At 32.8% G+C, this 11,216-nt stretch overlaps 3 protein-coding genes across 3 annotated transcripts; 2 read left to right on the top strand and 1 right to left on the bottom strand.

The window, feature by feature from the left end:
- The first annotated feature begins 1,558 nt into the window (after positions 1-1,558).
- Positions 1,559-5,294, top strand: LOC108483497 (uncharacterized). Its single transcript, XM_017786938.2, has one exon. The coding sequence runs from the start codon at positions 2,272-2,274 to the stop codon at positions 5,059-5,061; it is 2,790 nt and encodes a 929-aa protein (XP_017642427.1). The 5' UTR covers positions 1,559-2,271; the 3' UTR covers positions 5,062-5,294.
- A 1,946-nt stretch (positions 5,295-7,240) lies between these two features.
- On the top strand, positions 7,241-7,887 carry LOC108482281 (uncharacterized). Its single transcript, XM_017785407.2, has one exon. It carries the CDS (start codon positions 7,389-7,391, stop codon positions 7,767-7,769), a length of 381 nt encoding a protein of 126 aa, XP_017640896.1. The 5' UTR covers positions 7,241-7,388; the 3' UTR covers positions 7,770-7,887.
- Positions 7,888-8,521: 634 nt separating this feature from the next.
- Positions 8,522-10,940, bottom strand: LOC108481977 (uncharacterized). Its single transcript, XM_017785078.2, has 7 exons — positions 10,746-10,940; positions 10,304-10,373; positions 10,148-10,207; positions 9,767-9,881; positions 9,270-9,385; positions 8,987-9,111; positions 8,522-8,897 (listed from the first exon to the last, which is right to left on the bottom strand). The coding sequence occupies exons 1-7, from the start codon at positions 10,820-10,822 to the stop codon at positions 8,777-8,779; spliced, it is 684 nt and encodes a 227-aa protein (XP_017640567.1). The 5' UTR covers positions 10,823-10,940; the 3' UTR covers positions 8,522-8,776.
- Positions 10,941-11,216: the final 276 nt, after the last annotated feature.

An 11,216-nucleotide genomic window follows, 5' to 3' on the forward strand; every position in this document is an offset into this window, starting at 1 on the left:
TAAAAAAATCATAATTTAATGTGAGAAAATGTCGAAAAGGAATTAGATGAATAGTGTCTATTTTCAAATATTCTTCCAAAAAAATTGGTTGGAATCCTAAGCGATAAAAATCACAGTTGGAACTCAAAATGACATTCCTACCCTTTTATTTATTTATAGAAATTGGCTATAAACATTATTAGTTAGGTAAAAATTGGAGGAATGGTGGGCCAAAGATTCAATCTAAATTCTAAATCATGTTTCCTAGTTTCCCTTTAAAAGAAAAATAATACTAACAACAACTTTGAATTATTGCATGATGCATGATTGGATGGGGTACTTACATTACATGTCACATTCAAAATTATGTGATTCTTCAATGATTTAAACTTATTTTATTAGAGATTATCGAGTTAAATAGTAAGAAATTCGAGTTTAAGTATTGTAGATTAAAAAAAAAGGTAGAAAAATTGTTTTACGGTTTGACTTGACTTGATTTTGAATATAATCAAAATTCAGTGTGATTATGTAAACCATCAGGTGTGTTTAGTTTAAGAAATGTAAGATTGCTTTTGGTAATACGATTTCGAGAATGTAAGATTATAAGATAAAATATCATATATGTTAAATTATGCTATTTGGTTCGTTTGGTTAGAGTTTGGTATTTGGGAGACGGATGTAAAATTACTTATAATTATTTTTAGTAAATCGCCATAGTTATAGAATTATTTTGAACAAGTTTAATTATTTTAATATTTTTAGCTTTAAACTCAATTTCTATACAATTATGATAATTTATGATAATTTTATTACAATTTTGTATATATTAAAAAGAGAATATATGTTATTAAAATATATTTATAAATCATTATTATAATAACTCATATCATAATTTATATTTATAATTAATATATTAAGAAATAAATATAATAAATATAATTTAAAATGACCTCTATTGTGTTTCATAAATTTTGAAAAAAGGGATTTTTTATTTTTAACAATACAAATACAAAATTAATTAAAATAATAAAATCAAATGATTAACCTACTCAAAATTTCAAAATGTACTCGCAATATAAGATAATGCAGGTAAAAGTATCATAAAAACCCTTATATGTTAGATTAAAGTTAGTAGCAGAGGTTGCTATGGACTCCGTCCCCTAAAGTTGAAAATTTAAATTTTAGACCTTTAAAATTTATAAAATTTTAAATTAGTAAATGATAAAATTATATTTTGACTCCTAAAATGACAATTTTCATTTAATCTTTTAAAAACCATAAATATATAAGTTATTAAAATAATAAAATTGTATTTTAGCTCTTATAAAATTATACAACTTAATTTTGCTCTCCCCAAATTTTATAGCTTGGTCCTTGCCTTGAACGTCAACATGAACTATATATGACACATTAGATGTTATTATTTCAAATTTTAACAGTACAAATAAATAAAAATTTTAACAGATAAAATTAATTTACTATTTAATGTAAGTGTATAATAATTAATTTTTCGTTTTTTTGGGTAGAATTATGAGAGGAAATGTTATAAGCAACCATGGCATCATTTCAACTCGGATCTTTTCTGTTTTTATCATTGATTTTTCCATATTTGTCAAAAAGACTTAAAACCAAGAGTTTGACTAAAAAAACTAAGCAAAGAACACTGAAAGGAGTTTTTTTTAAATATTTTATTGAATGTGAGGGGCAAATATGGTACACAAAAAAAGCAAGGTTGTAATAATAATGGTGGGCAAAGGAAGGAAGGTAGCAGCAAACAGCATTCAATGCAGACATGTTTGTATTAACTGCCATTAGTAAATGTAGGAATTGATTGGTCTCAAAGGATTCACCTTTTTCCTTTATAAAAAATTTTATTGAAAAAAGAAAAAACCCCATTTTCTTCCCATTCTTCTTCATTGTGTTTTCTCCTTTAATGTCTTCAAATCTGGGTTTTGTATCTTTGGGGGGGTTAAGTTGAATTTGAATTGAAAGTTAAGGGTTCTTATTCTAAAGATGAATTCTTTGATGAAAGCTAAAGCTTTTTTTTTATTTGTTTAATTCTTATCTTTGCTTTTTATTCCTTTTGATCTTATTAAAGCTCTGAGTGTTCAACAATCTTTGGTTTTTTGAATGTTTTTAGGCAATAAAGTAAAGGGCTTTAGAAAAAAAAAAAAGTTAAAGCTTGAATCTTGAAAACCAAAAAACATAAACCCCATTTGAATGTTTGGTTCTTTGAATTAAACTGCCCAAGAAAAGTTTGGTTCTTGTGAAAAAAAAAAGGAGCAACCATTCATGCATTTTTCACTATGGAAACCAATATCTCATTGTGCAGCTTTAATAGCAGAGAAGAAGAAGAAGAAGAAGACCAAAAGAAGAAACAATGGTGGTGGTTCTAGTTTATCAGTCCTTCGTCAATTACAAGAAAATAAGCTTAAAGAAGCACTTGAAGAAGCATCTGAAGATGGGTCACTTTCAAAATCACAAAACATTGATCCATCATCATTAAATCAAGATGGTTCCAATGGACGGTCAAGATCATTAGCTAGACTTCGTGCTCAAAATGAGTTCTTGAATGCTACTTCTCTTGTTGCAGACCGTATTTTTTGTTCAAAAGATTCAATTCCAAGCTTCAATGATGCTTTTTCAAAGTTCATTACAGTGTACCCTAAGTTTCAGGGTACTGAAAAAGTTGATCATTTGAGAATGGAAGAATATGGTCACTTGTCTGAATCTTCAGTTAAGGTATGTCTTGATTATTGTGGTTTTGGTTTGTTTTCTTATAACCAAACACAACTGAATTGGGATTCAACTATGTTTAATTTGTCTGAAGTGACTGCAAATTTGAGTAATCATGCTTTATATGGTGGTGCTGAGATTGGTACCATGGAACATGACATAAAGACTAGGATTTTGGAGCATTTGAACATACCTTGTAATGAATATGGTCTTGTTTTTACTGTTAGTAGAGGGTCTGCTTTTAAATTGTTGGCTGAAGTTTATCCTTTTCAGACAAATAAGAAACTTTTGACCATGTTTGATCATGAAAGTCAATCTGTAATTTGGATGGCTCAATGTGCTAAAGAGAAAGGTGCTAAGGTTTACAATGCTTGGTTTAAATGGCCTTCGTTGAAGCTATGTTCTAGGGAGTTGAGGAAGCAAATTTCAAATAAGAAAAAGAGGAAGAAAGGGCATGCTAATGGTCTTTTCGTGTTTCCGGTTCAATCTAGAGTGACGGGTGCAAAGTATTCGTATCAATGGATGGCACTTGCTCAACAAAACCATTGGCATACATTGCTTGATGCCGGTTCCTTAGGTCCTAAAGATATGGATTCACTTGGTTTGTCGCTGTTTAGGCCAGACTTTATTATCACTTCATTCTATAGGTTGTTTGGTTATGATCCGACTGGTTTCGGTTGTCTTTTGATTAAGAAATCTGTGATGGCGAGCTTGCAGATACCGTATGGACATACCGGGTCTGGTTTGGTGAAGATATTACCGGTTTATCCGCAGTATTTGAGTGATTCTATTGACGGACTTGATGTTTTAGTTGGACTTGATGATGAAAGAGGTAAACATGAGGAAGAAGGGTTGCCGGAGAGGAATGGTGGGTCTCAAATGCCGGCTTTTTCGGGTGTTTTTACTTCAAATCAAGTTAGGGATGTGTTTGAAACTGAGATGGATCATGATAATAGCTCGGATAGAGACGGAGCAAGTACTATTTTCGAGGAAGCTGAGAATCTTTCGGTTGGTGATCTTATGAAAAGTCCGATTTTTAGTGAAGATGAATCGTTGGACAATTCGTATTGGATTGATTTGGGGCAGAGTCCGTTAGGGTCTGATAATTCTGGTCAACTAACCAGATTGAAAACAGATTCGACCCTACTACCGTCGTGGTTTTCCGGGAAGAGAAACAATAAGAGATTGTCTCCAATAATGACTTCGAGATTGTCTACGAGTCCGGTTTGTGATGACAAGAAAATAAACATGAGATCGCGGGGTGATACAGTGTTATCTTTTGATGCAGCTGTATTGTCCGTGTCACATGAGCCAGACCAAATTACTGAGATCCCTGAAGAGCAGCCTGCTGAAATGGACCCTGCTTCAGGAGATGATGGGAAGCATAAAGATTCTCAGTACGGGGAGATTGAAGAAGAATCCGGCATCAGCGTTGAGTCGGACATAGTTAATTCTACCTTGAGTTCTAAGGTAAATGGATTCAAACCGAAGAATGGTATGTTCGAGAAGGAAAGTGCTATTAGGAGAGAGACTGAGGGTGAGTTTAGACTGTTGGGCGGGAGAGAAGGGAGCAGGTTCGCCAATGGTAGACTTTTCGGTTTTGATGATGACGACCAAGTGGCAAGCTTGGGTCGCAAGGTATCTTTTAGCATGGAAGACAGCAGTATTGAAATTCCGAGCCGGTTGGAGCCTGGTGAAGTTTCGTTGACTACCTTGCCTGATGATGAATCCGGTACCGATGAAGACTACGATTACGATGACCAAGAGTGCAGTAGAAAGGAACCTGAGATCATTTGCCGGCACCTCGACCACGTCAACATGTTGGGTCTAAACAAAACGACTCTTAGACTACGTTACCTGATCAACTGGCTCGTTACGTCTTTAGTTCAACTTCGGTTACCTAGTTCAGATGAAAGCAAGGGAGTCCATCTCGTGCAAATATATGGCCCAAAGATCAAATACGAAAGAGGTGCAGCCGTAGCCTTCAACGTGCGTGACAGCAACGGAGGACGACTAATTGACCCGGAAATCGTTCAGCAGCTAGCTGAGAAGAGCGGTATTTCTCTTGGCATCGGTATACTCAGTCACGTACGAGTTGTGGACAACGTGAAGCAACAATGCAAGGAACTCGAGCTCGAAGATTCAGCCCTTTGTCAACCAATGGCTAACAATTGCCGAGACGGAAAAAGCTTATTCTTTCGAGTTAAAGTAATTACAGCATCACTCGGTTTCCTAACCAACTTTGAAGATGTTTACAAGACATGGGCTTTTGTGGCTAAGTTTCTTAATCCATCATTCATCGAAGAAAACGATTTATCCGCGATATCTGAAGGCTCAGGAACATGAGTCCAAGAGGATTTGCTCTCGTAAAACCGAGGTGTGTCTTTTGTTTTTTGCCTTTTTCGGGTGTTTTTAATCATGGGTTTTTTTAGTGTAATGTAGAGTTTGGTTTACAATTGGCATGTTAGCTTAAGAGTCAAGTAATTTGTAATGCAAAATAGAATTGAGAAAAAAAAAAAAGAAGAAGGGATTTTCAAGACACAAAAATATAGTTTGATGATGAACTTGAAATTCATGCATATCTATGATCATATTTTTTCATTATGGTGACCTTATTTTTGTATGATAATTGTGTGGGATTGTGAGTTAGGTATGTGGGTTTTGTTGACTCATCACATGACTTAAATTAGTAAATGGTATATTTTGTCAACAAAATTTTGTATTTTCCAATCTTAGTCCCTGTTTTCTAATCTACCATTTTTGTCCATTTTATGCTAAGTTCAATGATGTTTTATAGGTAAAAGGTAAAGTCACTGTCATATGCAAGAAATTTGACATTGGGTATAAGGAGAAGTCCTTTTTTCTGGGGGGGGGGGGGTGGGGGTTTGGGTGTTTATATGTGCCATTGAACCTACAATAAGCTTTGCTTGAAATAATTTCAATATATGATTCAAATTCAATTAAGTTTCTTTTCTTTTTACTGATTTTTTTGGTTGGTCCAAAACAATTGAAAGAAAATTAAATATGTAAAAGTATCGTAGAGACCCTTGTACTAGGAGTTAGATTGCATTTTGTCTTCTCTACTTAAAAAAATTACAAATTCATTCTTGTATATTAGATCAAAGAGCAAACTAGTCCTGTTAAAATTTTCGTTCATTTTTGTTGTTAAAAATTGATTATTGTACGTCAGCATGAGGTACACGTAGCATGCCATGTGTCGTAGTTTGATTAGTACGTTAAATTTTAACAATACAAATGGATGAAATTTTAACAAAAAAGATCAATTCGCTTTTCAGTCTAATACTTAAGAGCTAATTTACCAATTTTTTAAATAGAGAGAACAGAAAGCAACTCGACTCCTAATACTTCGGGATTTCATAGTACTTTTACTAATGGAATATGACTTCCAATAATGACTAAGAACTGAGTTAATAAAATACTCGGCTCTTGGGCTAATGCTATTAGATGGGGTAGTCTTGTTTGTGGTGTGAGTTGATAGTGATTTGTTTCTGTTACGGGTGTACGAGTCAATTGTAAATATATAAAAAGAATTATATAATTTTAATAATAAATTATTATAAATATGGAACAAAATAATTAACTATAATCAAAATAAATCTAAAAGAGAATTTATGCTTTCACATTTGACTCACCCTCAAAATAAACTCAAGGAAACATTGACATTCCTTAAGATAAGTTCGTGTCTTGTAAACAAAGAAAACAAGATTGGAAGAGTTTTATCTTCCGTTAAGCATCTAATCTAATTAGGATCCAATATAATTACCGATTATCAAAAAATTTTAAAAGATACTGAAAATAGAAAATACTAATATTCATTTTTCATAGGATTAAAATAGTTATTTCTCATAAATTTTTTATATGTTAGTTTGGTTTTTGAGTTTGGATTATTTTGAAATTAGATAATTTCAAATTTGATATTTAAATTTAAGTTTTTCAAATTACTTTTGCAGTTTATTTTGGTTGTGGGTTTAGTTATTTTCATGTTACGATCATTTTTTGTTTGGATAATTTCTAGGTCAAATATATGAGGACTCAAGTTGGAGAAGTTCGTATTAATTGATTTTGTAGTTAAATTGAATTGAATTAAATTTAAATTTTAATTAGTTGAATTGGATTTTTAGGGGTAAAAATACTATGGAAGTCTTTATATTAGGGGTCAGATTGCGTTTTGTCCTTACACTAAAAAAAAATGAGTAAATTTCCATCCATTTCTTCTGTTAAAAACTGATTCCTATATGCCAACATAAGGTACACATGACACGTCACTTGTAGTCTGGTTATTCTATTAGTTATACCAATTTTTAATAGTAGAAATAGATGTAATTTTTAACAGAAAAGACTAGTTTATTCTTTAATTTAACGTAAAGGAACTAATTTATCCTTTTTTTAAATAAAAATGATAACATACAATCTAACTCTTAATATAAGAATCTTCATAATACTTTTACCGATTTCTAGGCTAATAGAATAAATTTGTTCCATTTAAAGGGCCCATCATATTCTCATCTCATGTTTTGGCAGCCAACCAAAATCCAACATACCTTATCCAAAATCACTCCCTACATACGCCACACTATCTTTTTCTTCCCTCTCCTCTATCTCCAACATCCTACACGATCCAACTCACCAGAAAAGGTTATAGCTTTGTGAACATGGCAACAAGTACTTCGGCTGTTGTCGCTCCAACCACGGTCATCGCGTCGGTGGTGAATTACGGCAGCAAAGCTCGAAAAACAACATCCAAAGTGGTTTACATTGGTGGAATGAGTTGCTATGGTGGATTGAAAGCACATAACAACGTGGTTTCACTTGGGATGCCGGTGAGTACCGAGAAGTGGTTTGCTCATGTTGTTAGCAACTTGAAAGGGAATGACAAAGGAAGAAAGGGTGGTGGTGGTTTATCGTCTACGTGCAATGAAACGGCTGAGATATTCAAGATTGCGGCTATAATGAATGGACTCGTTTTGGTTGGGGTTGCAGTTGGGTTTGTTCTTTTGCGTATTGAAGCATGGCTAGAGGAATCCGAGGAGTGAGCACAACCCCTTGTTTTTTCTTTTCTTTTAGGTCCTTGGTGTAATGTTGATGTGAATTTTTGCTGGTTTGTGCGATCAAAATAATTTTGAAATAAATAAAATCAATTAATTATTATAAGTACTAAATTAAATAATAATAAAAATTTTAAAAAACATCTGTACAACCAAGAGAATTTAGTACCATAGCATTGAATGCACATTTCAATGTATTATATTGAGTTATTAAATTATGTTATCTGACCCTTTATTTTGATTAAGTTTGGATTTATTTGTATTTTAATTTAGTCAGTTTTCAATTCCTATATTTTAGAATTTTAAAATTAATCCTAATTAAATGACAACTATAACTATAAATTCATTAAGTTAAACTTGTTATTTTCAAAATTTAATGTGTTAAACATATCAATTCAAGCGGTTGTCTTCACCTATTAAAAACAAAAAATAAATAAATTGATTAATAGATTTAATGACAATTGTTAACATTAAGACTAAAATTTCAAAATTTTATGTTTTAGAACATAGACTAAATTTTTAACTTTACACACAGGACAAGATCAATAGTAAAATTTAACCAATCGTATTTAATTGCCACTGTTTGGTTAGAATTAAATTTTCAAAATTTCAAAAATGCACAAACTAAGAAAAATGCTTCGTCCCTGCATACTAGTACAATACCAACAACCCCATATATGTAGGTAAAGAAGATCCAATCCATCATACAGAACATGTAAATTTCCAAATTAATGCCAACATTTTTATGTGATGTAAAAGGTCATTGAAGAATGAGGTATAAAACAATAATGCTCCCAGATTCTACATCCAAAATCTTTTTTTTTTTTCTCGCTAATTTTTCTAGAGATACAAAATCTGAGTTTTTCTGCCATTGGCAAAAATCTTACAGATTGATGTTAAGATAGTTCCAACAGTACATCAAAGATGATTGAAAAATTGATAGGCAATAAAATCTCTTTCAAACATCAAGTGGAGGGTATAAACTGTGCTCCTCATTAAGAGGGCCTTTGGCATGCAGAAAACAATTGCCAACTAATGAAAGCCATACTCAAAGACGTGAACAATTCGAAGACTACCACCTTCGGGAAGTGCCATCCCAATCCTCGCCTTAGATAGCTGCCGAGATTTAGCCAACCAAAAACCGAAAAATTATCATCTAGTATTCATTGCAAAGGCGGCCATGTATAGAGAAAGTTAAAACAGACCTTGTAATGGATGGCATGGTAGCAACGATTCCGGCACATGCGTATATTATGGGAATCAAAGTCTTGGGCTTGTTTTTGCGAAGCCACATTAAAGATCCCAATGCAGCAAGAGATATACTTAACACCTGAATTGATAAAAGGATAGAGATAAATTCTAGCCGTTACATGGTCGTTTTTTTCTAATTTGTGAAAGCACTTAGAAACAAACTACTGATATAACATCAAGAATGCCGACAAGCTGGTCACAAAAGAAATGTTCCAATCATTGAAGAAATATACATACCAAATTAGCATTTGCTTCCAAGCCTTGTAGAATGAAATCCCAAGTGAATTCAAGTCCTCTAGCTCCCACCCAAAGGGGTGCCAATCTATGTAGAACCGAATCAGCAAATGCCCATCCTATCAACATAAAAGAAAGAAGCCATAGTGCTCAAGAATTAAGAAAAGTGAAAAGAACCATAATATATATGCTATTTCGCTAAGACATTTCATTCTTCTTGAAATACCCATGTTCGACATATGAATGTGGGATATAAGCTTAGAGCATGCTGCAAATACATAGAAAAACTTAGAAAATACGTTGGATAGATGCAAAACTAAGAAAAATCTAAGCACATCTGTATCTGATGCAACCCGTATTCAACACTCACACCTGAGTTCGAGTAAACAGAGCATTTCATTGCCACATTTTCAAATATAAGTTCATTCATCTACTAGTAAGACCAAATTTCAAAGATTCACATTATTTTCAAGTAAGATGACCGAGTCAATCTCACTCACCAAGTCCAACAGCTTGAAATTTATGATTTTGAGAGATGTTCCTATGAGTCAACTGTGTTAAGGCAAAATAAAGACCAGCAACATCTATAAAACCAATCACTGCCTTCAAAAGTTCCTGAAAATAACGAAAACAACACAAATTGTTGATAAGTTTAAATTCATAGATTGTTTCCAAAAAAGACTCATAGTACTACTACATGGCACACGCTACATCTGTAACCTACAGCATGCAACTATAAATAAGAAAGTGGTACTAATTTTCAAAATATTTTCTAACTTTAGAATACGATTATCTTCAACTACATCACAAAAAAATAATCCGCCCAATATCTACGTTCTTCCATGTAAATTCCGATTTAAGAACAAAAGAAACAGAAGTACCTGGTACGGATCGAAGCCATCATTCTCAGAAACCTTCAAAAACGTTGCGAGACAAACAAGCTGCCACCATATTAAAGCCAAAAGAAAAAAAACAAATTAACAATCCAAATAGAGTGACGAGAAACACAAGAGTAAAGATTTTTAGCACGTACTCACCTTTACCAAAGCTGTTCCAAGATAAACAAGGGCAGCTTTAACAGAAGTACCAAGAGTATCATACTCCGATCTACATAAACATGATTTACTGTTAAATACACTGATTCATAAATTACCATCGCCATAATTATAGTAGAAAATAACAAATTCCTTCAACATAATATTTTTCAGCATTTTAATCAAACTAATTAAACATTTCGCTCTAGATCTTAGTTCATTTTAGCAATTACTACTTAACAGTGGAATTTTTTTTTTAAAGAAACATTTTTTATCGAAACAGCTTCTGTTTTTCATTCAAATTTTGAATTGAACACCAGATCAGTATTAATTTATTATTAAATTACAAAAATTAAACGATATTAAAAAAATGCTTTAATCGATTAACAAATCACAAAAATTACATAAAAATGAGGCAAAAAAAGAGAGGAAGAAGGGACATTACAAGGGAGTGGCGGAGTAGTAGACGGCGTGAGGACCGAAAGTGAGGATCGCACAATTGAAGAAGTGAAACATCGTCATTTTTCTTCGTATTTTTTGGCCCCAATTTTCGATCTGAATCTGCGACGAGCAGATGGTTTTGTTTTGTTTAATTGTTTCTGTTTAGGGCCTTCAATAAGCCCTGAAAATACCGATTAGTATATCATGAGCAATGGGCCTTTGGGACTCCAAATTTTATGTGTGCTTTAACTTTTTCGGGTGAATTCATCTAAAGTCACTGAATTATTAGTATGTTTACATTTTGGTCACTCGACTTCAACAAGTTACAAAATAGTCACTGAACTATTCAAAAGTTTTCATTTAAGTCACTGGATTGTTAAGTCAGGCTGGCGAGCTTCGAGCTATGATTCGACAGTCAGTACAATGGACTAGTACCCATCAACAAGTAGTAGAACATATCACAAATCCAAGCCGA

The sequence above is a fragment of the Gossypium arboreum genome, chromosome 6, assembly GCF_025698485.1.
Source record: "Gossypium arboreum isolate Shixiya-1 chromosome 6, ASM2569848v2, whole genome shotgun sequence".
In the NCBI taxonomy this organism is placed as follows: Eukaryota; Viridiplantae; Streptophyta; class Magnoliopsida; order Malvales; family Malvaceae; genus Gossypium; species Gossypium arboreum.

What these genes read in the sequence shown, in the direction of transcription:
- LOC108483497 (XM_017786938.2), top strand. Translation starts at nt 2,272, where the DNA reads ATGCATTTTTCACTATGGAAACCAATATCTCATTGTGCAGCTTTAATA.
- LOC108482281 (XM_017785407.2), top strand. Translation starts at nt 7,389, where the DNA reads ATGGCAACAAGTACTTCGGCTGTTGTCGCTCCAACCACGGTCATCGCG.
- LOC108481977 (XM_017785078.2), bottom strand. Translation starts at nt 10,822, where the DNA reads ATGACGATGTTTCACTTCTTCAATTGTGCGATCCTCACTTTCGGTCCT. An exon ending in ATGGCTTCGATCCGTACCAG is followed by an intron (nt 9,882 to 10,147) that starts GTACTTCTGTTT and finishes CGTTATTTTCAG; the next exon opens with GAACTTTTGAAGGCAGTGAT. An exon ending in ACCATGCCATCCATTACAAG is followed by an intron (nt 8,898 to 8,986) that starts GTCTGTTTTAAC and finishes AAATCTCGGCAG; the next exon opens with CTATCTAAGGCGAGGATTGG.